Genomic DNA, 23,112 nt, shown 5'->3' on the forward strand with positions numbered 1-23,112 from the left:
TAACGAACAAGAATTTTAAGGTTTATCAGATGGATGTTAAGTCAACTTTTCTTAATGGAGAATTTGAGAAGAGGTATACATTGAACAGCTTGATGGCTTTCCTTTGACAAAAGAAAAATATATGGTTTGAAGATTGAAGAAAGCATTATATACACTAAAGCAAGTACCTAGAGCTTGGTATGCAAGGTTGGACAAACATTTGATCAGTTTGGGATTTGGAAAAGGTAATGCAGACAATAAGTTGTATTTAAGGAAAAATGAAGATGGTTTACTGATTATTGTAGTATTTGTGGGTGACACAATTTTTGGAAGTAATGATGAAGCTAGCAAGACATTTTCAGAAGAGATGAATGAATTTGAGCTGAGTATGATTGGTGAGATGAAATATTTCTTGGGATTACAAATTGTTCATTATAAGGATGACATTTTCATATTACAAACTTGTTGATGTCATTTTTGTACCACTACATAACATATAGTGATTGAATACTTGATAGGGAATATCAAACACTCAATCCCTCTCTTGAAAAGTAAATACTCATGAAGACATGAGAATAACTCCAATGTTCCTTACACCTGTGGATACTAACTTAGTTATATTAATGTGATTTGCTGATCAATCACATAGGCAGCCTTACGTTGTTCATTCAAAGGATAACTTGAACTTTTGGTGTGATGTGGATGAATCTAGCTTTGTAATGTGTATGAGAGCCAAATGATGTTGATGGTGGTGATGATGGGGGTGTGTCTGCCAATGGTGTTTCTCCTTTTCTAATTTTCTAAGAATGAACTCCAATTACTAAACTACTTGCTGCTCTACTCCTACTCCTATGCATGGAAAGATTAGCAAATGGACGGGGATCAAATCTGATGAAAGCTTACCAGCGTCTCTACCTCCGTAGATGTAATGATTCAAGGGAAAAAAGACTAGATTACCATGCACGGCTTCCTAACAAACCGCTAGGATGCTAGTGGCCTAGTTATAGATCCCTATCAAACATCCACTAATATCACCATGCAACTATCCATGTATTCTTACTCTTAACAACTTTCTTGAAATGAAATCTACTTTAACAACTTCAAAGAATCTAACTTTAACTATTGGAAGTAGAAACCATGCAACAACACCAAATGTTCTTAATCACCATGCAAGTCACAACAATGATAAAGAGAAGCGATTTGGTATTATCTTAGCAACAATTTTCTTCAACCCCTTACAAATGAGAGCAAATGACCTTATATAGAGGCCAAAATTACAACCAATGGTAGAGATTAAGAGGCAAAATCAACGATCTAGATTGAATCACAGAAACCCTAATTAGGGTTGCCACCCAATTGGCCAATGAGAAGATGCCATCTCATCAATGGACCAATGAAAAAAAAGGAAAAGTGGCAACCAATGAGAAGGCACCAAAATGGTAGCCAATCAGAATCAGACACCTATTCTACCCAAAAGAAAGGAGAAATTGCCACTTGGGCTTACATCAAATGATCTTCTAATATAATTCTACCCCTTTCTTTCATCTTTTTAGCCAAGGCAATGAACTTGGCTAGCATGTTGTTGACTTCCTTCATGGGAGGGCAAAGTGTATGCTTCACCTTGAGCTCAGCTGGATTCATCATGTTGCTTGCTGCTTGCAGTGTCTTCTCATGATCCTTCTCATATTCTTTCGCATATCCGATAAAGGCATTGAGGGAGGCAAGGGTGCCCAAATGTTTCTTCTTGATGGCAGCCCAATTCATCCAATCTCAATCCAAATTCTGTCTCATTGACGTCCTCCTCTTTGGTATCTTCAAAATCAAGTGCTGCCCCAACATTGCTTATCATGGTTGAAAAGGAAGTGTCAATGCCTGGGTTGTGCTATACAATCTCATTCTATATTTCTTCAAGTATCCTCAATCGGATGGTCAAGGCAACAAACCAAGACTCCACCGTACTCATTCCTACTTCATCTACCAATTTGGCTCTTTCCAAATATCTTTCCAGTAGCTTGATAAATGCTTGTAGCCTGGGAATAGCTAGGTCCTTGACTGGAAGGAAATCCTTCCACTCCCCTTCTAATGTTTTGAATTTGTCTCTAATAGCCACCAATGACCTGAACGTCAAGATAAAGGAAGGCAAGAAATTTTGCCCATCTTGAATCGTATCATGGATCCAATCCTTGACTTCGTGCAATTGAGCCGATATCTCTTCTATGTTGCTCCCACTTTCTTGAGGAAGGGTTGCCTGGTGCAACTGTTGGATAGGCTGGCAATCTCTCCAATACCTGTTTTCAGTCTCCAACTTTATAATCCTTTCATTTGCCTTCCTCAACCTTTCTCTAATTGAAACCATGCCTTCCTGGATCTCCTCACATTCCATGTCATTCGTGATTCTTCTCAAGTTATGCTCTACTATCTCATACTCTTGAGCTACAATCTCATCCAATGCCTTGCTAACCTTTGGTATAGCAATCTGAACTTTTTGGTGACCATCATTGTTGCTTTTGATTACTTTTGCCACCATTTTTGCAATTTGTTTTTGGTTCTCACTATCGCCCTTTTCCACTAACCCTTGGATATCTTAAACTGTTCAAGTAGTCACTACCTCGCCTCTTGGCATAAGCATTTGCCTTCACCATAGTGGTGTAGTGCATCTCCCCAAATCTGGATTTGGTTCGACTAGCAAAGCATCATCAACTGCCTCAGGCGCCTGACTTATTTCCTCGATATCAATTGGCTTATCTTCTTCTTCACTACTGACTGTCACATCATCTCCATGTTGGTTCTTCGAGAGAGGAGAGTACTCAGTGCTGTCACTGTAACCACTTGATTCTAGTTTCAAAGCTCACCTCTACCGTGGCCCCTTGTCCACTTGTTATTATCCTCTTGGCTTCTAGCCTCAATTATGCTCTCCCTTGACAGTGTTGCATTCTGTTTCTTTGCTGGAGGCTCTGGATGCTCTTTACTTTTCTCAACCTTCAAACTTCTCTTCTTGCTCTTAACTGTTCTTTGTTGCTGGCTACTGCCTTCACCTTTCTGTCCGACTGACTCCGTTGGACCTTCTTCCTGTTTCCTCTTCTCATAAGTAAGGTGTACCTTCCGACTTTGTAATTACCTTAACTTCTCATTGTACCACGACTCAGTGTGTAGATCAACTGTCCTTGTAATTGCCTCTAAGGAAGGATCCTAATGATCATCCCAATCTACTAGACTCAACTCCGTTCCATCCACTGTATCAAAATCTCCTCTTAGCACATTTTCATCATCTTCCAGTTGATCGGGAATATCAAGGCCTCTCCATCTAATTGCCCTCATCATACCCACTGACAACCTTGAGAAAGCTAGCGTCCTCACATGAAAGTCATCCTGTGCATTAGCCCAAAAATCTTCTATAGTAGGAATATGTTTGAATGTATTTCCTTGAGATGCCTTGATAAGATCATTAGGATCGAATCCTTGTCTTACTCTACACCATCCTAGATGATACCATTCTAACTCCTCCGCAGTTGCAAAGGCGATAGGATTGGGGCAAGTATCATTGCCTATTCCAAATGAGAAGGTAATCCTTGTCTCACCTTTAAGTTTCATCATTTTGTCATAATGTTCAAGTTGCCTAGCCAACTCCATCAAAACTACCTTTTCGGGTCGGTACCTTTGATGTAGGAGCAACCTGGGTGCAAGGGCAATCTTGCATCACCCAAAAATATTTTATTTTCAGTCTTTTCTATTTTAATAATGACTAGTAGATAGGGTGGTTACTATTTATGGGAAATTACTATTTTTAGTAAGTTTGCGATATGAGCTTGGAATGTTCTCATTTTCTATAGGAAGTTTCATTTTAGAATTGTAAGCCTCCCATAAAAATATCATTGCTCAAGCATAAGTATCAAAGATTATTGCAGATTTTCGGTGGAAAAATTTGTAGAAAAATCTTCAGGCTCACTGTTGGAGGCCTTAGAGTGTCTGGATGAGGTCCGAAAACTCGACAGAAGGGTGCTAGCGCCATTTCGAGTTTGTAGATTAGGAGTTGGTGTTTGCGAAAAGTGGTTATAATAGCCAATTGGAGAAATGGTTCATGAGTTATGGCCTTTCAAAGTTGGGCTACCCGAAATATCTAAAATAATTGTCAAAGATATATTTGGCCGACTCTATATGTATTGTTAGGGTCTGTCGGCCCTAGGTGTTAAATTTCAAATGTGTAGAACCTTCCCGGGCAGCATAAAATTGCCTATTTAAGAAATACCCGAACACTATCTAGGACAACTCTAGGTGATAGTTCGCAGCCTGTCTTGTAGATTATTGTAATGAAAGCGCCCATGTGGGTTAACATATTGTACTTGAGAATTTTGTAATTCCGCATTTGCGGTGAAAATAAGAAGTCCATATTTTGTTCTCGCATTGGCTGTTGTTTCTTTGTTTTTGTTATGAGTTTATGGTTTTAAGGGGAGCACCCTGCATCAACCTTGGAAGTCTCTTGGGACAAATTGTACTTCCTGCTACTTTGATATATGTAAATTGCGGAAATTGGATGAACCAACTCCCATACTTCTTAACTTCTGCTTCCGCTTCCATTGAGAGCCTTCTAACAGGTGTCCCTTGTAATATCCTTACTGTCTTCATGGCAAAGGCGTCATAAAACATTTTATAATCTTTGGTGTTGTGCAAATGAAGCTGTGAATAGCACTCATGCACCAAACATTGCCCTGGCCCATTGCCAATCACTCCTAAGGCCTTAAGTCTAGGATTTTCATATAGTCTCGCAATTAAATAGAAAAGATAGGACCCCATATAGAATTGCTTTTGATTTTGCACTGTTCTAAGTTGCAACTCCAAATTTTCGCATATAATCGTAGCCCAATCAAATCTTCTCTTCCCATTTCCAATTTCATCAATAGAAGTACATCTAGTTTTCAAATTGCATACCTTGAGCCACGCCCATGATTCGGCTGAGAAGCACAATTAGATCGCCATACTTTGATTTGAAATCTGACCTAGTGAGCTTTGATGCCTTGGTAACTCCCTTCTTGCCTTCGTGTAACCAATTTTACTTTAGGTGAATGAAGTAAGCCTCCTGATTATCATGAAATAACTTAGCCGCTTGATCCATCATTACCACTGTCATGCCTTTATACTGGGGAATATTAAATGCTTCTTCGACCACTTGTCCGCTGATGTTGGCCAACACTCTCTTCCCTTCATAAAAAATGGTGGACTTAGTAACAATATCAAACTGGGATGCACACTCCATTACCAATTCTAGACAAGGCAAGGTAGGAGGAAAAGCCGCTGCGTGTACAATTCCGCTCTTGTAGATCTTCTTCGCCATGGGGGATTGTCCTTCCTTCAATCTGTCTTTCAACTATATCATGTTCACTGTACTGATATTGGTGTCACTTATTTGCCTCACTTTCGAGAAGAAGGTGGTCTTAGGCATCACGCCTTCTTTGCCTTTTTTAGTATTCATTCTCTTTGGGTTCTTGCTTGTACTAACATCTACCATCCTAAACACTTATTTCTGCCCCTTTGTTCTAAATGATATGGACTACACTTATCAATCTCCAACCTTCTTTCTATCGATGGAATCTAGTTTATTTCTGCCTCTCCAAGTCTTATTTCTACACTTATCAATCTCCAACCTTCAACTTAGGGGTGGGACTGCAACTTATTTCTGCCTCTTCGTTACCTTAGGATGGACTACACTTATATCTCCCAACTTCAATCCTAGGGTGGTCTAGCTTATTTCTGCCTCTCCAAGTGTCCTATCATGAAATCTACACTTATATCTTCCAACTTAAGCCTATCAATGGAATGATGAAGTGGTGGATGATGAGTGCAAGAAGAAAATAAGGCAAATGAACCAAGTAAGAACAAGGAATAGACTCCGCCTTTAAACCAATCTTCACCTCTAAAAATGAATAGAATTTTACCTTAAATCTGCCTTTGCCAATAACCGGGCCTTCTTCAAATTTGGATCAGATTTCGAAAATTTCAACCTTCCTTGCAAATAATGATGCCTTAGCAAAAATCAGAATTTTGACTTCCTTGAAATCACCCACATTTGCCAAAAAGAAATTAGACCTCGAATCATATAGCCTCTTCACCAAATAAAATCACCCAATTCTTAAATTTGCTGCCAAGAAAATGGAAAAATCTGCCTTCACAAAATCGCCCTAGCTGGAAAAAATTAGAATTGCTCAAAAAATCGCCTAAGGGTAGAAATTCGCCCAAGCAAGGAGAAGAAAATGCCACCAAAAAAGGAGGAAATCTGCTCCAAGAAGAAATCGCCCAAGTCTGAAATTTGCCTCTAGAAGAAAATCGCACATCCAAGGAGGAGGAGGAAAAAGGAATGAGAAAATAAGGAGGGGAAGCCTTTCTTATACCACCCCTTTTGCCTCTCCAAGTGGGCCGATCTGCCTGGAGGGAGAAAAAAATTAAATTTTCTCTTTAATTAATGGCCCAAATTTAAATGCATCATAAAAATTACTAAGCCCATAGTGAAATTAGCCCTTTTCACCAAAAAATATAAGATTTTCCAGAACAATTAAATCTAAAATTCATTCTGAAAATGTCCTAGCTTATACAATTATATCAAATTTTCAAAATTTGTCTAAGTCCAAAAAATTTGCAAATTTATGCTGTTGAATATCGTTCTAACCATCGAACAAAATGTTTTTTTTGAAACTTGTTTGGCCTAAGGATAAAATTGTATGCTTCGGAAAATCAAGTTAACACCGGGTGAAAAACACAAATTACATCCCTCGTGGCCCGAAGGCATCCAAGGTGTAAAAAATTTTCAAATTGAAAACCTTTGGACAACTCTGAAAAATTTGCCAAGGCAACCGAAAAAAGGGGTTCCCCAAAATTTTGGGGTGATGATGTGAAAACCTCACAACAAAACTAAGTATCTTAAGGACACGTTGACAAGATTTGGATTGGAAAATTGTAAATTTGTTGGAACACCTATGGTGATAGGATGTAAGTTATCAAGCAAAAATGAATCTCCTAGTGCATTCAAACAAGGTGCAGATTTATGATAGGAGGATTGCAATATTTGACACATACTAGACCTGATATAGCTAATGCAATTGGAATTGTGGCAAGATTTCAAGCAGATCCTAAAGAGACACATCTGACAGCAATAAAAAGAATTTTCAGGTACTTGAAAGGAACTTTAGATTATGGGCTATGATATGACAAATCACATGATTTCACATTGTGCATTGCCATACATTGATGTTAATTGGGCAGGAAATGTTGATGATAGAAATAGTACAAGTGATGGAGCATTTTTCTTGGGAGGTAGATTGGTTTTTTGGCTAAGTACGAAATATGATTGCATTTCACAAAGTACAGTAGAAGCAGAATATGTAGCAACAACAATCAATTGTAATCAAATAATTTGGATGAAGCAAATATTGAATGATATTGGAATTGAGTTTATTGAGTATGTTATCATACATTGCGATAACACAAGTATAGTTAGTATGTCAAAGAATCCACTGTTACATTCAAAGACAAAACACATTTTTATTAAGTACCACTTTTTGAGAGAAGAGGTAGTAGAGAAAGAGATCAAATTGGAGCATGTTAGCACAAAGGAGTAGATAAAAAACATATTTACAAAACTTTGGCAAAAGACACATTTGAGTACTTGAGAGGTATGCTTGGGGTCATGCACCAACCCTCTTCAGAGTAGTTGATGTAGAGATTGCATCACTCTAGTATGAATCAGAGCACTGTTCTTTTGTCTGAATTGGATGCTTGATGCTTCTCCTATGGGGGAGTATATGTGTCTAAGCTAAGTCATTAAGGACTCTTGGTAATGATATTCAAATAGTGTCTTTGGACACTTGTAGAGCTCATTAAGTGAAATTTCAAGTTGCAACTTTTGCAGATTAGATTAAAGATAATTTCAAGAATTGGCATAATGAAACCCTTTGTCATTGATGTCAATGGTGGAGAAGTATACATGAAAAACATTTTAGATCAACGGGGGAGATTAGAACATGAAAAACTCTTTACAACCTGTCTATAAGAGAGAGATGTGTTTATACATTTATGAGAAACATGAATAGGGAAGTAAAGGTAGATCAGGAAGAAATATATTTTGGTATTCATGGTAGTTTGATGTTTTTCATCATATGTTGCCCTCAATGCTAAAGAGGGAGATTGTTAGCATGAATGCTTGATGTTGCAGGAGGTATGACTCTATGGGGGAGATTGTCAGTATGTTCAAGAGATGATTGAGTGCTTATGTGTTGCATTCATGATTGTGTTTGTCATTGATGTCAATATATCAATTTTCTGGACAGTTTTGTTAGAGTTGAAGAGGAAGGTTTGTTCGGTGAGGTTCGTGATGAGAGAGTTATGTTCTGTGCACTTAGAGGAGAATTCAAGAACATGTTCTAATGCTGTGTCTATGTTCATGGAAAGAGTTATGTAGACTTGCGTGAGTTACAAAAGATTATGTGGAGATTGTGATGTAGTGCAAGGTAGGAGAATCCCCAAAGAAGATGTTCTAGCCCCCAACAAATAACCACACAATGGAATATAAACAACAATGCAAATTTTGAAGCCAAATCACAATAATTTATTCATAGAGATAACTAATTACATGCAATGTGCTGGGCTGTAAGGCCTTCCTGGTTACGGCCAAATACAAAGCAAGTAATGGCTCTACAAGATTCCTCAATATCCAGTCCAAACCCTAGCTAGTCCAGATCCACTCTTTGGTAGAAATCTCCAAGGAAGATCCAACTGGTACTTGTATGCCCACCAAGCAATCTCTTTGTTTCCCAAGCCTTAGCTATTAGCCCTTTTCAAAATTCGCTCCTCTACCACCTCTTCTCCAAGATGGATGAATAATCACAATCCTATTGTAAACTGCCTCACATTCGGCGCTCTGTCCATAGACTCAGGAGAAAAACTCGCTCTCCAGCTACTCTCCACACTCACTCCTCCAAATGAATGAATAATGATTAAAGACTTTACCACACCCCCTACTTATACCTAACTAAGCCACAAGTCGGCCCGGTAAGCTACAAATTAAATATCCCTTAAATTAAATACTTGAAGAGCCACAAGTCGGCCTTCAATAGAAATTAAATACCTAATGCCTTTAAAGGCTTACAATACTTATTAAATACATGAAAATTAATTACCCAAGACCCAAATAGGTCCACTCAACTTCACTAAAATCCCTTAATCATGCAGGATAGCCAACTACCTCAGGATGCTCCTGCATCAAACTCCCCAGGTGCGAAAAGAAAAGTGTGTTCTACACTTTGATGCCCAATGAAAATCCACAACCGTCTTCATCTTCACCAAAGGCTTCCACTACAACAAGGACAAGAAAACCAACATGCAAATCATCCACATCTGCATCACTCTATTAAACACCAGAATCTCAACCATCCAATCAACATGCTCACTGCCAGAAACAAATTGAACATAATGCTTCATCAACAAACCCTCATCCACATCAGCAACTAGTAAATCCACACTAGTAGTGACAACCTCCATATCAGCTTCAATATGTAGATCTCCATCAACACATCCCAAACTCACAACACCAACGGTCTCATTTCTCACAACAAGATGCTTTGCAACATACAAGTCACCACCAATAACAACCGGATCATCCACGACTGAATGCTTTGCAATCTCCATGTCAAACCCAGTCGACTAATCATGAAAACCAATCCCCATCCCAACATCAACCAGGTTAGGAATATCCTCAGCAACAACCTCTAGTTGCTCTACAGGTTCTGTATCAGACTCCACAAACTGATCAACAAAAACCAACCTCTTCCGCCTCAATCTTGCTATGCCATCTTCTCTCTCAAACAAGTCTTCTAACTGGCCAGACAACTCTCTTCTGGATTGGTAGATTCCAACTCCAGTAACTTACAACCAACTTCTTCTGTTTCTCAACTCCTTTAGAAAAAGTAGCATCCACAACAACATCCACCCAAGCTATTGTCTTATTAATCCTCTTCTCCACTATATCATGAAGATTCGCAATCATCCCGGGGTCCAATCCTCTCGGAGACATCTTCCAAGATCTTTGCAGACCCTCTGCAACAAATCACCAATAGATTAATCTTCCTGAACAAGATCAACCTTCTGTCTTCGCAACCATAGATCCATTTGGATGTCCTCCCAAGGTCCTAGTGCAAATTGCCTCAACTTCAGCAATCTGTCTACATGTTTAGGAACAACCTTCGCTTTGATACCACTTGATGTAGTGCAAGGTAGTAGAATCCCCCAAGGAGATGTCCTAGCCCTCAGCAAATAACCATACAATGGAATATAAACAACAATGCGAAATTTGAAGCCAAATGACAATAATTTATTCATAGATATAATTGATTACATGCAACGTGCGGGGCTGTAAGGCCTTCCTGGTTACGGCCAAATATAAAGCAAGTAATAATTATGCAAGATCCCTCAAGATCCATTCCAAACCCTAGCTAGTTCAGATCCACACTCTGGTAGAAATCTCCAAGGAAGATCCAACTGGTACTTGCAACCCCACCAAGCAATCTCCTTGTTTCCCAAGCCTTAGCTACTAGCCCTTCTCAAAATTCGCTCCTCTACCACCTCTTCTCCAAGATGGATGAATAATCACAATCCTGTTGTAAACTGTCTCACATTTGGCGCTTTGTCCACAAACTCAGGAAAAATTCGCTTTCCAGCTACTCTCCACACTCACTCCTCCGAATGAATGAATAATGACTAAAGACTTCACCACACCCCCTATTTATACCCAACTAAGCCACAAGTCAGCCCAGTAAGTTACAAATTAAATGTCCCTTACATTAAATACTTGAAGAGCCACAACTCAACCTCCAACATAAATTAAATACCAAATGCCTTTAAAGGCTTACAATACTTATTAAATACATCAAAATTAATTACCCAAGACCCAAATAGGTCCACTCAACTCCACTAAAATTCCTTAATCATGCAGGATAGCCAACTACCCTAGGATGCTCTTGCATCGGATTGCTCTCAGTGTGAGTTTCTAGTAATTGTGCTATATCTTTTGGGTGAGGTTGAGGATCGTTCACCAGGCTTGGATTATGGTAGAAGACATGTTTAGGATGCTATGGTTAACGTGGCAGAATTAGATGTTCATTCTATAAATATATATGATGTATGTTCAACACGTTGTTCCGAGAAAGTTGACTATTCTTAATATCATTATGAGAAGTGTATATTATAATGTAACATGTAATGTAATATCTTAATGTGGTCCTATACTATTCATTGTAAATTGAGAAAGCTTCAAGGCTAACTCAATACTTATTTTATGACTTGGTATAAAGGAAAGTTTGTTTCCTTGGTTATGTCTGTGTATCATCAGTGAGATCATATTGTGAGCTTTGGATGAGAATTGTATAAGATCAGAGTAGAGATTGATATTGAGGATGTACTGTGAGCTTTAAAGGAACTGTATTGGCAAAGAAGTTGTTGTTTAATCAATTCATGTACTTGGATATGTTATCCCGAAGATTGTTTAGTGAAGACAGTCTTGAAGCAATTTGGACAGTGGGTTCAATTTTCTTCCTATCAACTTCTAATAGAGTTGGCACAACTCCTAATAGGGATTCAAAGTTTCCTAACAGGGACTCATATGCACTAATTGTATTTCGTTGGCTCCTAACAGAGTCTATCCTTTCACAAGGAACTTCTATATTAGTACATCATCTTGTGGGCATCATTCCCACTGGGTTTTTTCCTCTGATCAAGGGTTTTCCTAGTTAACAAATCTAGTGTTATTGTGTATGTTTTTCTATGGTTGTTGCATCTTCTGATTACATGTTTCAAATTTGATAAAGTTATTATAAGTTGTTTTAAGCACATAATTGATTCACCAGCCTGCCTCCCCCAATCCCCCTTTTGAGTTATATTGGTGGACTTTACTTTCTAACATTTGTCATTGTCTCACGAAGAAAATTAAGTGCTCCATGGTGTATATGGACCATCCTCCTATACAATAGCTCTTCTTGATCTCTAGGATTACCGCTGTTCATGAGTGCCGTAGGAGTATCAAACTATAGCCTATAAAGCTAAGCACTCCTAATTCTAATAGATATGTGTGATATCCAATCCTTATGCTTGATCAACACATTTGCCGCTCTAAAGAGTACATTATACCCTTTATCCTAAAGACAAATACATAAATCAGATTCATATGTAAGCCTGACACACATAATACATCATGAAGAGGAATCAGCTTTCCATTCTCCCTCTAAAACCAAACTGTTCCTTTTCCAACTGGGTTGAGTTTGGACAAGTTCCCCATAGAAATATTGATTTTGGTGTCCACCCTAAGTCACAAGGTTCGCGTTCAATAACTATAAAATTTGGATGAAATTTGACAAGGCCAAAAAACTCAAAAACAATTCGACATTAAATTCGCTTTATATAATTTTTAAAAATATAATTATATAAATATATCTAATCATTTATTTCTTATATTTTTTCTTTTGACTCAAATAATACTATTTTTCATTTTAAATAACATTAAACTTTAACAATAAACATATAACAACAGGTTTAGTAAGATTTCAAGCTTTGCAACTTGCCGCTCAACTTTGAATTTGAATTTTGAAACTATGGCGGGCCTTGAGCCCCTGGATTCATCTCCTTGCCCGGACTTGCAAATGTTGCTTGTGTTATGTAGGGACTTAGAGGACACGAGGGATGGTTGTGGGTCCAAGGGTGATGTTGGGATGCTTCTGTTGACACTGTTGTCTTGGGTAGTGGTGGCCCTACTGGTTGTCCTCCAGAGCGTAGTTAGATGGTGGCTAATGGGGCCCTGACGGGTTGGAAAAATGTGCTTGTGGGATCCTCGGAGACTAATGTCCATTTGGAGGGGACTAATGCCCATTCGGAGGATCCCAAGATTGCCTGTGGTTTAGATGGTCCGGTGATCTCCCTGCCTAATAGTTTGATGGACAATGTGACTTCTGGTCTCAAACTTTGTGTTGTCGGCAGATTCGTTGCTTTCAGACCCACAATCGAGATGGTTTGAAAATAGGTGAGTCAGAAATGGAAAGTTAGAGGTAGTGTGGAGGTCTCTGCAATGCCCAGTGGCCTCTTTTGTTTCAAATTTACATTGGAGGAAGATACCAATCTTATTCTCTTAGGTACCTAGTATTATGGGAAACATTGTCTTGCTTTGACAAAGTGGCATCCAGGTTTTGATGCTAGTGCAAAGCTAAATAAATTAGCCCCAGTCTGGGTTAGATTACCTGGATTGCCCCTTGAATTTTGGGATGAAAAGATCCTAAGATGGGTGGGGAATTCTTTTGGTCATTTTGTCACAGTGGACAAGGTAACTTTGCAAAAATCACGTTTGGTTTATGCAAGGTTCTGTGTGAATGTAGCATTGAATCGTGCACTCCCAACTGTGGTTACACTTAAGACCAAATGGGGAGAGAAAGTCCAGCCCATTGAATATGAGAATGCAGGCTTGTTCTGCTAGAAATGTGGCTAGTTTGGACACCTTATTGTGGATTGCAAGGCCCAAATGTGAAAGGAGAAACAAAAGGAGGGTACTCCAGGGATAGTTATGGAAACTATGGGGGAACCTTCGGAGGCCCCAAGACAGGAGGTGGAGACTGTTGATACACAAACTATAGAGGTTCACCCCATGTTTTCCACCCCAGGCAAAGAGCATAATGCTACTGGGGAAGGGGAAGCCTTGGAGGACAAGAAGAAATTGGAGGAATATCCCTTTAGAAGGGAATTAGAGGAACTATTGAGTTCACCCATGGGGGGACTTAAGGAAGGAGAGTTGTTGAAATAGAGGTCTGCCACCCTCTTCCTGGCTCACCAACAAATCGGGGAGGTAATAGCTTGCAGGGTAAGGCCATAGAATGTGATACTCAAGTAAAAGTTTGTACCCCCTTAAAAATGGTTAAGGCCTCCCTAGCGGAGATTGCAACTAAAGTAATGGTAAGCATTGATAAGGGTGATAAGGAACATAGCCCTACCTCACCACAAGAGGAGGATAATGGGGAATGGGAGTTTCAGAAAAAGAAAAGGAGGGGGGGTAAAAAACCAGATGTGGGAGCCTGTGGGACTGCTGGAAGGCTGTCTAGCAGAGCAACCAGGACAAAACAAGCAGCAAGAGATGTGGTTAGTGGTAAGCATCTTACACTGGAGATTGTTACTAGAGGTACGAAATGAAATTCCTTTCTTGGAATTCAAGGGGGTTGAATAACCCCCAGAAGTAATATGCTCTGAAACAATGTATTTTTCAGGAAAAAGTTGACTGTGTTCTAATACAAGAAACTAAAATGTCTAGTGCCAATTTTGATAAAATTGTTTGTCATGTTTGGCCTGGTGTTGCTTACATGCATATGGAGGTTGATGGAGCTTCGGGGGGTATTGCTACTATGTGGAACCCGAACTCTATGATGGGAGTTGAGGTTTGGAAGGATAGAAATTTCATAATAACTGATTTCCAATCTAGTATTCACTGTTGGTGACTGATTAATATCTATGCCTCTAATAACAAGCTAGGGGGGGAAGGAAACTTATGATAAATTAGCTAGGATTACAAAAACTATGAAGGACAAGCAATTGATGTGTATGGGCGACTTTAATACTCCCCTGTACCACTCAGAGAAATTGGGTGGTAACAGGAACTGCCCAGATAGCTTGCAAGATCTAAATGATTTTATGAGCCGAATGGACTTTATAGATGTGGAACTGAGAGGGAACCCATATACTTGGTGTAATAATAGAAAGGGGAAGGATCTTATCCAGGTTAGACTAGACAGGTTATTGGTGATAGGGAACTGGAATCAACTCGGTAATTCCCATCTGGAGAATCTCACTAGAACTGCTTCGGATCATTCTCCCTTAATCTTTCAGTGGGAGGGTAGTTTTAAGAGAGGGCCGAAACCTTTCAGATATGAAATAATGTGGCAGGATCACCTAGAATTCAAAGAGAGTACAAAAATGGTGGAATATAAGGATAGAAGGTACGACAATGTATAGACTGACCCAAAAACTGGATAATATAAGGAGAAATGTTAAGGGCTGGGCTAAGGACTCATTTGGCGATTTGTTTAAAATCAAAGGTGAGGTGGAGGAAAAACTTAAAAAACTCCAAGGGTAAATTGCTGAAGGTATCAACCTAGAAAGTGCAACTCAGGACGAAGAGAAATATAGAAAAAAGTGGAAGGATATTTTGTTGAGGGAGGAAATTTTCTGGAAACAAAGATCAAGAATACAATGGCTTATGGAGGGGGATAAAAACACTACTTTCCTTCACAGGTTTGCCTCTAACCATAAAAGAAGAAATACAATCAATAGGTTGGATGGTGAAGGGGGAAGGATTTATAAGGATCAGAAAGAAATGGGAATACATGCGGTGGATTACTTTTGCAAGGCTTATGCTAAGGACAATAAGGTTGGGAACTCAGTGATCAGAAGAAGCTTGATCAAAACGATACCATAGGTGCTGGGTATGGTGGAAAACAATCACATTCTAGGAAATGTTATAGAGAAGGTGGTGAAATGCGCTGTGTTCTCTATAAAAGCTTATAAAGCTCCAGGTTCGGATGGGTTTCCCCTTGCGTTTTTCTAGCATTTCTGGGAGGTAGTTAAACCTGAACTGGTTTGGGCCACTAGGGATTTTTTCAGAACTGGGAAGATGCTAAAGAGGATTAATAAGACTTTTATTGCTCTAGTTCCTAAAATTACCACACCGTTGAGTCTGTTGGATTTTAGGCCTATAAGTTTATGTAATATTATTTATAAGGTATTTGCTAAAGTCTTGGTAAATAGAATAAAGCCTTTCTTGGAAAAAATAATTGGCAATCCACAGAAAGATTTGTTATGCGGCGATAACTACACGTGAGGTTATTCACTCAATGGAGAAAAACAAACAACCGAGTATGGCCCTCAAATTGGATATCTCCAAGGCCTATGATAAGGTCAAATTGGATTTTCTCTATGATGTGCTTGAAAAAGTGGGGTTTAATAATAGGGTTATAAATCTGATTAAGGTGATGGTAGGCTCAGTTCAATATTCTGTTCTCCTAAATGGCTCTCCCTGGGGCAATTTTGGAGCGGAGAAAGGTCTAAGACAGGGTGACCCACTTTCCCCTTACCTTTTTATCATGTTCGCAGAAGTTTTAGGGAGTTCTTTCTCTAAACTAGTGAATACTGGTTGTGTCAAAGGGGTCAAGCCTGCTACTATTGCTGAAACCGAAGTTCTACAACAATTTGTAGATGACACATTCCTTTTTGGAGAATCCTCGGTTATGGAGGCTGAAGCATGGAAGACTATTTTGCATAATTATGATGAAAGTTTAGGGCAGCAAGTGAACTACCACAAGAGTAAGATTTATTTCTTTAACATTGATGCCCCATTACAAAGGAGGGTAAGGAATATTTTGGGATGTTAGTCTGCAAACCTCCCGGATACTTATCTGGGATTACCATTAACTACTAAAGAAGTGACTAATGAATTTTGGAATATGATAGTGGACAAAATTCAAAGGAAAATTGCAGGATGGAAAGGGAAGATCTTGAGCAATGTTGGAAAATTGCAATTGCTCTCAGCAGCTCTCTAGGGCATTCCCATTTACTTCCTGTCCCTTTTCAAAATTAACCAAAATATGGTGGAAAGGATTGAGAAAATACAAAGGAATTTCCGCTGGTCAGGAACAGAAGAGAAAAATAAATTGAGTCTGGTCAATTGGGAAGAGGTGTGCAAGACAAAGGAAAAGGGGGGTTGGGAGTAAGAAGAATTAGTGACCTTAACAAGGCTCTTCTTACGAAGATTTGCTGGAGATTGGGTGAAGACAACACTGATTGGGGTAATATAATGAAAGCTAAATATCTGTTGAATTCCCCCTTCAATTGGAACCTATTCAATAATGACATCCCAGGAGGCTCTAAAATCTGGATGAATATTGTTAGGAGTAGAGGATTATTGAGAGAAGGGACAAGGTGGATAGTGGGGAGTGGTCATAGCATCAGATTTTGGGAAGACAATTGATTAGGAGGGAAATCGCTGGTCTTCAGCAGATTCAAGAGAGTAATGGAGTTACTTAAAGAAGACATGGGAAGGAAGGTAGAAGACTATATTGATCAAGGGAGGAAGTGGAAGAAACTTTATAAAGATACTTACTCTCAGGAGGATATTCAACTGCTAAAGGAGTTGGAAGAGTTGTTGGGAACACAGAGACCCCCAGTTCTGCTCCAAGAGGACACTACTGTCTGGAACTTAACTTCAAGTGGTTGCTTCACAGTCAAATCAGCTTACAAACACCTTTTTAGCAAGGACCCCCGCCCACCATGGTGGAGTAAGGTTTGGATTAGTCACCTTCCTAAAATCAACTTTTTTGGTGAATGGTTCAGCATGGCAAAATTTAAACCTTAGACAATTTGAAAAGAAGGGGATTTTATATAACAAACCGTTGTTATCTTTGCAAGGAAAAGGGGGAGACCATTTCTCACCTATTCCTTGAATGCCAGTATGCTGTATGGATATGAGCGAAGGTCTGGGAGAGATTTGGTTTGAACTGGGTTATGAAAGACAATATGGGTCAATTCGTGGAGAACTGGTGCTACCCATTCTATCACCCAAGATTGATCTTCCTATGGAAAATTGCCCCACCATATATTTGTTGGCATATATGGAAAGAAAGAAATAACAGAATATTTAGGGAGGAGGAAAAACCGGTGGAGGTAGTTTTGAAATAAAGGAGAAATTACTGAAGGAAAATATAAGGGTTGCCAAATGTAAAAAGCTGAAGGAAGAACCAAGTAGGCAAGGAGGACAAATTGTAGAAAAATGGGGTTGTCATGAGGATTTTTCCTTTTTGAAAACTCAAAAATGTTGAGGAGGCAACAAATGAGATGGAAACCACCTACCCTTACACAATTTAAACTAAATTTCGATGGTGCTGCTAGAGGAGGTATTGGAGCGACGGGTGGAGTGCTGCGGGATAGGAAGGGTGATGCGTTGTTAGTCTATGCTGGGAAGGTGGGAAATGGAAGTAATAATCTAGCTGAGGCAATGGCTTTGTTCTGGGGGCTGCAGCTGATTAAGGAAATAACAATAGAAGAGGACTCCAAATAAATCATTGATTTGGCTAATGGGTGTCCCAACCAAGATGGAATATCCAGACTATCATTATGGATATCAGACATATTTTAGATGGGATGGAAAGAGTCCACCTGCAACACATCTACGGGGAAGGAAACAAGGTGGCCGACGCGGCGGCTGCTATGGGGTTTAAATCTACGACATTCACGTGCTGGAGGAATGTGGTGAATCTTAACGAAGATATTAAGTCCTTGATAAACAAGGAAAGTAGAGGGAGTATCATGTAATAATGTCTAGAATATTTAATGCTGGGGCCAAATTTGGCAAGTGTGAGTCGAAGTGTGCTAAAATTAAGAAAGGTTTTAGGGAAAAGAGGAGACGTGGCTGTACAAACGAAAATATGAGTGATTGCAAATTAAGAGGAATGTTACTTCATCATTATGGTAACCCATAACGGAATTCAAATTTCTCCCCATTTAAAAGTACGAATGATATCATTTATTAGATTGTTAGAGATTTTCAGGGTGTTAAAATTATGATACTATACAATCACGAATTCCATAATGAATACGCATGGGATTTTGAAGCTTATCAAGCACGGGACTGTAAAAATTTTTTGCTCATTGTTGAAAGACTCAGGGTCGATTGTAGGTGCAGTGCTTTCACAGACAAGGAGGTTCTGATGCACATCACTGAAGTGGGGGAACGAAAAATTGGTGGGATAGATATGGGTACGGACTTGCATAGGCTAGAGCCCACGAAAATGGAGAACTTCAAAGATAGGATGGTCGCCTGGTTTTTGTTGGAGGGGGGCTTTCTGCCCTACATGCAGTCGATGGCGAGGTATTACGAGAATTGTGCCCTTCAATTTGTCAATGGGTGGGATGACTGCAAGGTCACCATTAATGGAATCACTTTTCAAGTGAATGAGGAGGTGATAGCCATGGCTACTGGTCTTTCAATGAGAGGAAAGAAATGGAAAAAGGTCACTAAAACTACGGACAAGGCTAGTATGAATAGTTTTTTTGCGGATGGTGAGGAACCTGTGTGCTATAGAGGAGGATTTAAGAGGGACAAACGGCCAGCTCCTTGGGACAATGTGTGCTTGGTTCTTATGAAATATCTGACGCTGGAGGGCAAGTTAGGTGTTTGCTACTACTATCATTTCCCTTTGTTGAACCATTTTAGGATTAGGGATTTTATTTCTATCCCCTTTTTTCTGCTGCATTCTTTTGAAGATATGGTTAGTGATGTTAGGGAGGAGAAATAATGGGCAAAACTTTACCATTATCCACCAAGGCCTTATCTTTCGCTTGTACCAATTCCACCTTGCCTTTTGTCCCCCTAGGGTGGTGGTGGTTGACAACCAGTGCCACTGTCAGAATTCACCCCCGACCACCAGTACTGGTACAAAAATTCATACCCCACAACCCTCCCCTAGCCATGAAAATAAGAAAAAGAAAAAACTTGATACAGTTGGGGAACAAAAGGGTAGTAAAAAAATTAAAATGGAAAAACCAGTGGTGGTGGAAGAGGAGGACTCGAAGGAGGAGGCTGAGGGAAAGGCTAGGAGAAGGTCTGGGAGAATTGCCTAATCCTAGGCAAGGCAAAAACAAAAATCCAACAGGTTCAGGGTTGAGGAGGCAGAAGAAGAGAGTGCAGAAAATAATGAAGTAGAAGGGGAGGAGGAGGATCCCAAAGGAGAAGAAGGAAAGGAGGAGGTAGAAAAAAGTGTTAACTCGGCAGACAATTCTATTGACAATGCACAGTTGTATGCGGATAATACTCAAGTGTCAGCTGGCAATGCTGCAACCACAGAGACTACCCATGTTTTTCCCAGCTTTACCCTTCAGCTCATTACCTTCTGTGAGGATAGCAGCAAAGTGGACACTTTCCCCATCACTATCTCCTCTCCGGCCAAAGAAAAACTTAAGGTTTTTACTAACCCAAGGGTTTTGTAGGATGATAACAAGGCGTAGATTGCTAAAGAGGAAGCTAAAAAGGTGGAAGCGGATAATAAGGAAGAGACCGAGGAGCAATTGGAGGCGTATGCCAAATTGGAAAAGAGGGTTAAAACCTTAGAAGAAGGGTTCTTCCCCTTCTCTAAATTTTCCCTTAAGGTCACCCACGCTGCTGCCACTACCCTCTAGCTGCTGGCTCAGGAGGACACTGGAATGGATATGGAGGATCATAAGCTCCTCTTTAAATTCCTTGCTGATGATTGGGCTCGGATTCTGCTGGCTACAAAGGGAAAGGAGAAAACTGTGAATTAAGTTTTTTTAGTTTTTGGGGATCCTCGGATCCAAGTTTTTATGTTTATATCAGAGTAACGAGAATTGCCATAAAATCGCCTGAATTGGCGATTCAGCGATTAGATTCAGCAATGGCAATTTTTTTGGAGTCGGAAATCACCATTGCCGATTTCATCAGGTGAATCGCCTGAATCGCCGATTCAGGCGATTCATCCAAAAAATCGCATGAATTGCCTTAAAAAATCGGCATGAATCGCCTGCAGCCAATAAAGTATAGACTTGTAAAATTTAAAAAAATTGCTTGTTTTTTTTACTTTGTTTTTGACCTATTCTCTTTGTTATAACCCTAAAGGGCCTTCTATTTGTTTAACATGAGTAGAAGAGAGGAAAAGTGAGAGAGAAGAAGAGAAAAGAAAAGCCATAGGTTTCTAACCGGCAAGAAGAAAGAGCACAAAAGAGATCAGCAATCCATTTGGGGAGGCCATCAATTGCATTGGGAGCATTAAGGAGCCAATCTCAACACTCCTCAACTCATTTGCAAGAGGTAAGTGCTCTTTTTTTTTTTGCATGTTAGTGTATTATGCATTTTTTGTTAAATGTTTATAGTTTTCAAGATTTTTAGTTTAGATCTTGAATGTTCTTTATTTTTACTAAGTTGCAAACTAGGGTTTGTTGTTTTGTAGCTTTTATTAGCTTCAAACTTTGATATTTTACATATAAATTTTTATTGCAGCAGCCTTTGCTTTCATTTTTCGCAAATTCGCAATGGGTAGAAAAGATGAATGTTGAAAATATAACGAAGAGTTTCCTGGAAGAACCAAATATCAAACAAAATGTATTTTTTGTAAAGAAAAAATAACTTTTGGGGGTATTTATAGATTGAAATACCACATTGCTGCTATACCTGGACACGATGTTACAATTTGCACTCACCAAACTCCTGAGGCAAAACGCACTTGCTTAATGGCATTAGAAAAAATTGAAAAAGACAAAGCCAATAGGAAAATGCAACTTGAAGGGTTAAGGGGTATTGGCTCCCATGTTCCCACATCCGCATCCGCAGCCGCATCCACATCTGCATCTGCATCAGCTTCTGCATCTGTAGGTTGTGTTGGAGAGGGTTCTTCTAGGCCTCCTTTTTATCTTAGTTCTTCTGCTCATGTTAGTGCTAGTCGGTCACATACTGAGACATAGTCCCACACCAACCTATTGCAGCCTAGAGTGCGGAAAAACAGAATGGATAATTACTTTGTGCCCTGCACTACTCCTGGTTCCCAACCCACGCTTGAGGGCATGGGTTTGAACAAGGAGATTCATGATGCTGCCAGAAAGGAGATATGCAAATTTTGGTACTTTTGCAACATTCCATTTATTGCAGCCAGGTAATTGATTCTTTTTTCGTTGTTTTCTTTAAAGTTAAAATTAAAAGTAAAAGTAAAACTTTAATTATATTTACTTGTTTTATAATTTGAGTCTTTGACATCTAAATTTTTATTTGTGACAGGGCTCCTTATTGGCAGAACATGATAGATGTGGTTGCTATTTGTGGTCCGGGGTTTAAAGCCCCAACTGAGGCTGAGTTGAGCGGATACCTCTTGGATGAGATGGTAGAGGACATGAGGGTTGAGCTCGAGGAGAACCGAAAGGAGTGGATTGCAAAGGGTTGCACCATCATGACTGATGGTTGGACAGATAGGAGGAATAGAACACTCCTCAATTTTCTTGTATCCTGTGGAGGTAATTGATCATTCTACTTTCCTACATACATAATTGTAAATTTTGATTTGTTGAATTCTAATTTGTTGATGATCCATTTAATTTTAATATTCTAATTCGTTGTTTTGTTACTTGTAGGATATACCATGTTCATCAAATCCATTGATGCTTCTGCACATGTAAAAAATGCCACATACTTATGTGAGGCTATTGAGGAAGTCATAGCAGAGGTGGGAGAACAAAATGTGATCCAGGTGGTGACGGATAATGCAACAAGTTATGTTGCTGCAGGTAAACTTTTAACTTTTCAAGTTTTGAAAATAAATTTATTTGAATTTTGAAATTTGAATTTCTAATTGACTTAAAATTGTTGTAGGTAAACTTTTGATGGAGAGGCACCCCACCATATTTTGGTCCCCTTGTGCGGCACATTGCATTGACCTCATGTTGGAGGAAATTGGCAAACTTGAGTTTGTCAAGTCATGTGTGGAAAGGGCAAAAAACATATGCAAATTCATTTATAATCATTCATTTGTCCTTAGCACAATGAGGAAGTATACAGAAGGCAAGGAGTTAGCTCGCCCAAGTATCACGAGGTTTGCCTCGAATTTCATCACCTTGCAGTCCTTGTTGACATCAAGGGATGAATTGAGGAGCATGTTTGTTGGGCGGGAGTGAATTTCCTCTTCCTATGCTACGACCACTGTAGGGATAGATGTGGCGGATTGCATATTTGATGAGGATGGTTTTTGGAAACCCGCTAGAGAAATCCTGCAGGTAAATTTATTGCAATTTAACATTTAGTATTTTACTTTTACTTTAAGTTATATTATTTTATATTTAAGTTTTGACTCAAGTTTTTTGTTTTACTTTATATGTAGGTCACTGAGCCCCTTGTAGCTTTGCTACGAACTGCCGATGGGGAGAAGCCCTCTATGGGCTACATTTATGAGGGCATGGATAGGGCCAAGGAGACCATCAGTGCCCAATATGCAGGAGTGCAGGAGAGGTATGGCCCTATTTGGGACATCATCGATAGGAGATGGCAGAATCAGCTCCATCGACCCGTCCATGCAGCAG

The 23,112-nt window shown here is 39.4% G+C and overlaps 2 protein-coding genes across 2 annotated transcripts in view; both read left to right on the forward strand.

Annotated features, from left to right (window-relative positions):
- LOC149559876 (SNF1-related protein kinase regulatory subunit gamma-1-like) overlaps positions 1-23,112 on the forward strand; it is a 58,018-nt gene that overhangs the window by 26,270 nt on the left and 8,636 nt on the right. The window lies entirely within an intron of this gene.
- LOC149559877 (uncharacterized) lies at positions 16,272-23,050 on the forward strand. The gene is made up of 5 exons (XM_089824344.1): positions 16,272-21,698; positions 21,821-22,053; positions 22,171-22,323; positions 22,409-22,809; positions 22,914-23,050. Exons 1-4 carry the CDS (start codon positions 21,553-21,555, stop codon positions 22,708-22,710), a joined length of 834 nt encoding a protein of 277 aa, XP_089680470.1. The 5' UTR covers positions 16,272-21,552; the 3' UTR covers positions 22,711-22,809; positions 22,914-23,050.

The sequence above is a fragment of the Cupressus sempervirens genome, chromosome 4 (genome assembly GCF_028749045.1).
Source record: "Cupressus sempervirens isolate cs-2001-9-10 chromosome 4, ASM2874904v1, whole genome shotgun sequence".
Taxonomy (NCBI): domain Eukaryota; kingdom Viridiplantae; phylum Streptophyta; class Pinopsida; order Cupressales; family Cupressaceae; genus Cupressus; species Cupressus sempervirens.

Coding starts and splice junctions, on each gene's coding strand:
- LOC149559877 (XM_089824344.1), top strand. CDS start 21,553: ATGGATAATTACTTTGTGCCCTGCACTACTCCTGGTTCCCAACCCACG. Junction 21,699..21,820: donor ATTCCATTTATTGCAGCCAG/GTAATTGATTCT, acceptor TATTTGTGACAG/GGCTCCTTATTGGCAGAACA. Junction 22,324..22,408: donor AACAAGTTATGTTGCTGCAG/GTAAACTTTTAA, acceptor AAATTGTTGTAG/GTAAACTTTTGATGGAGAGG.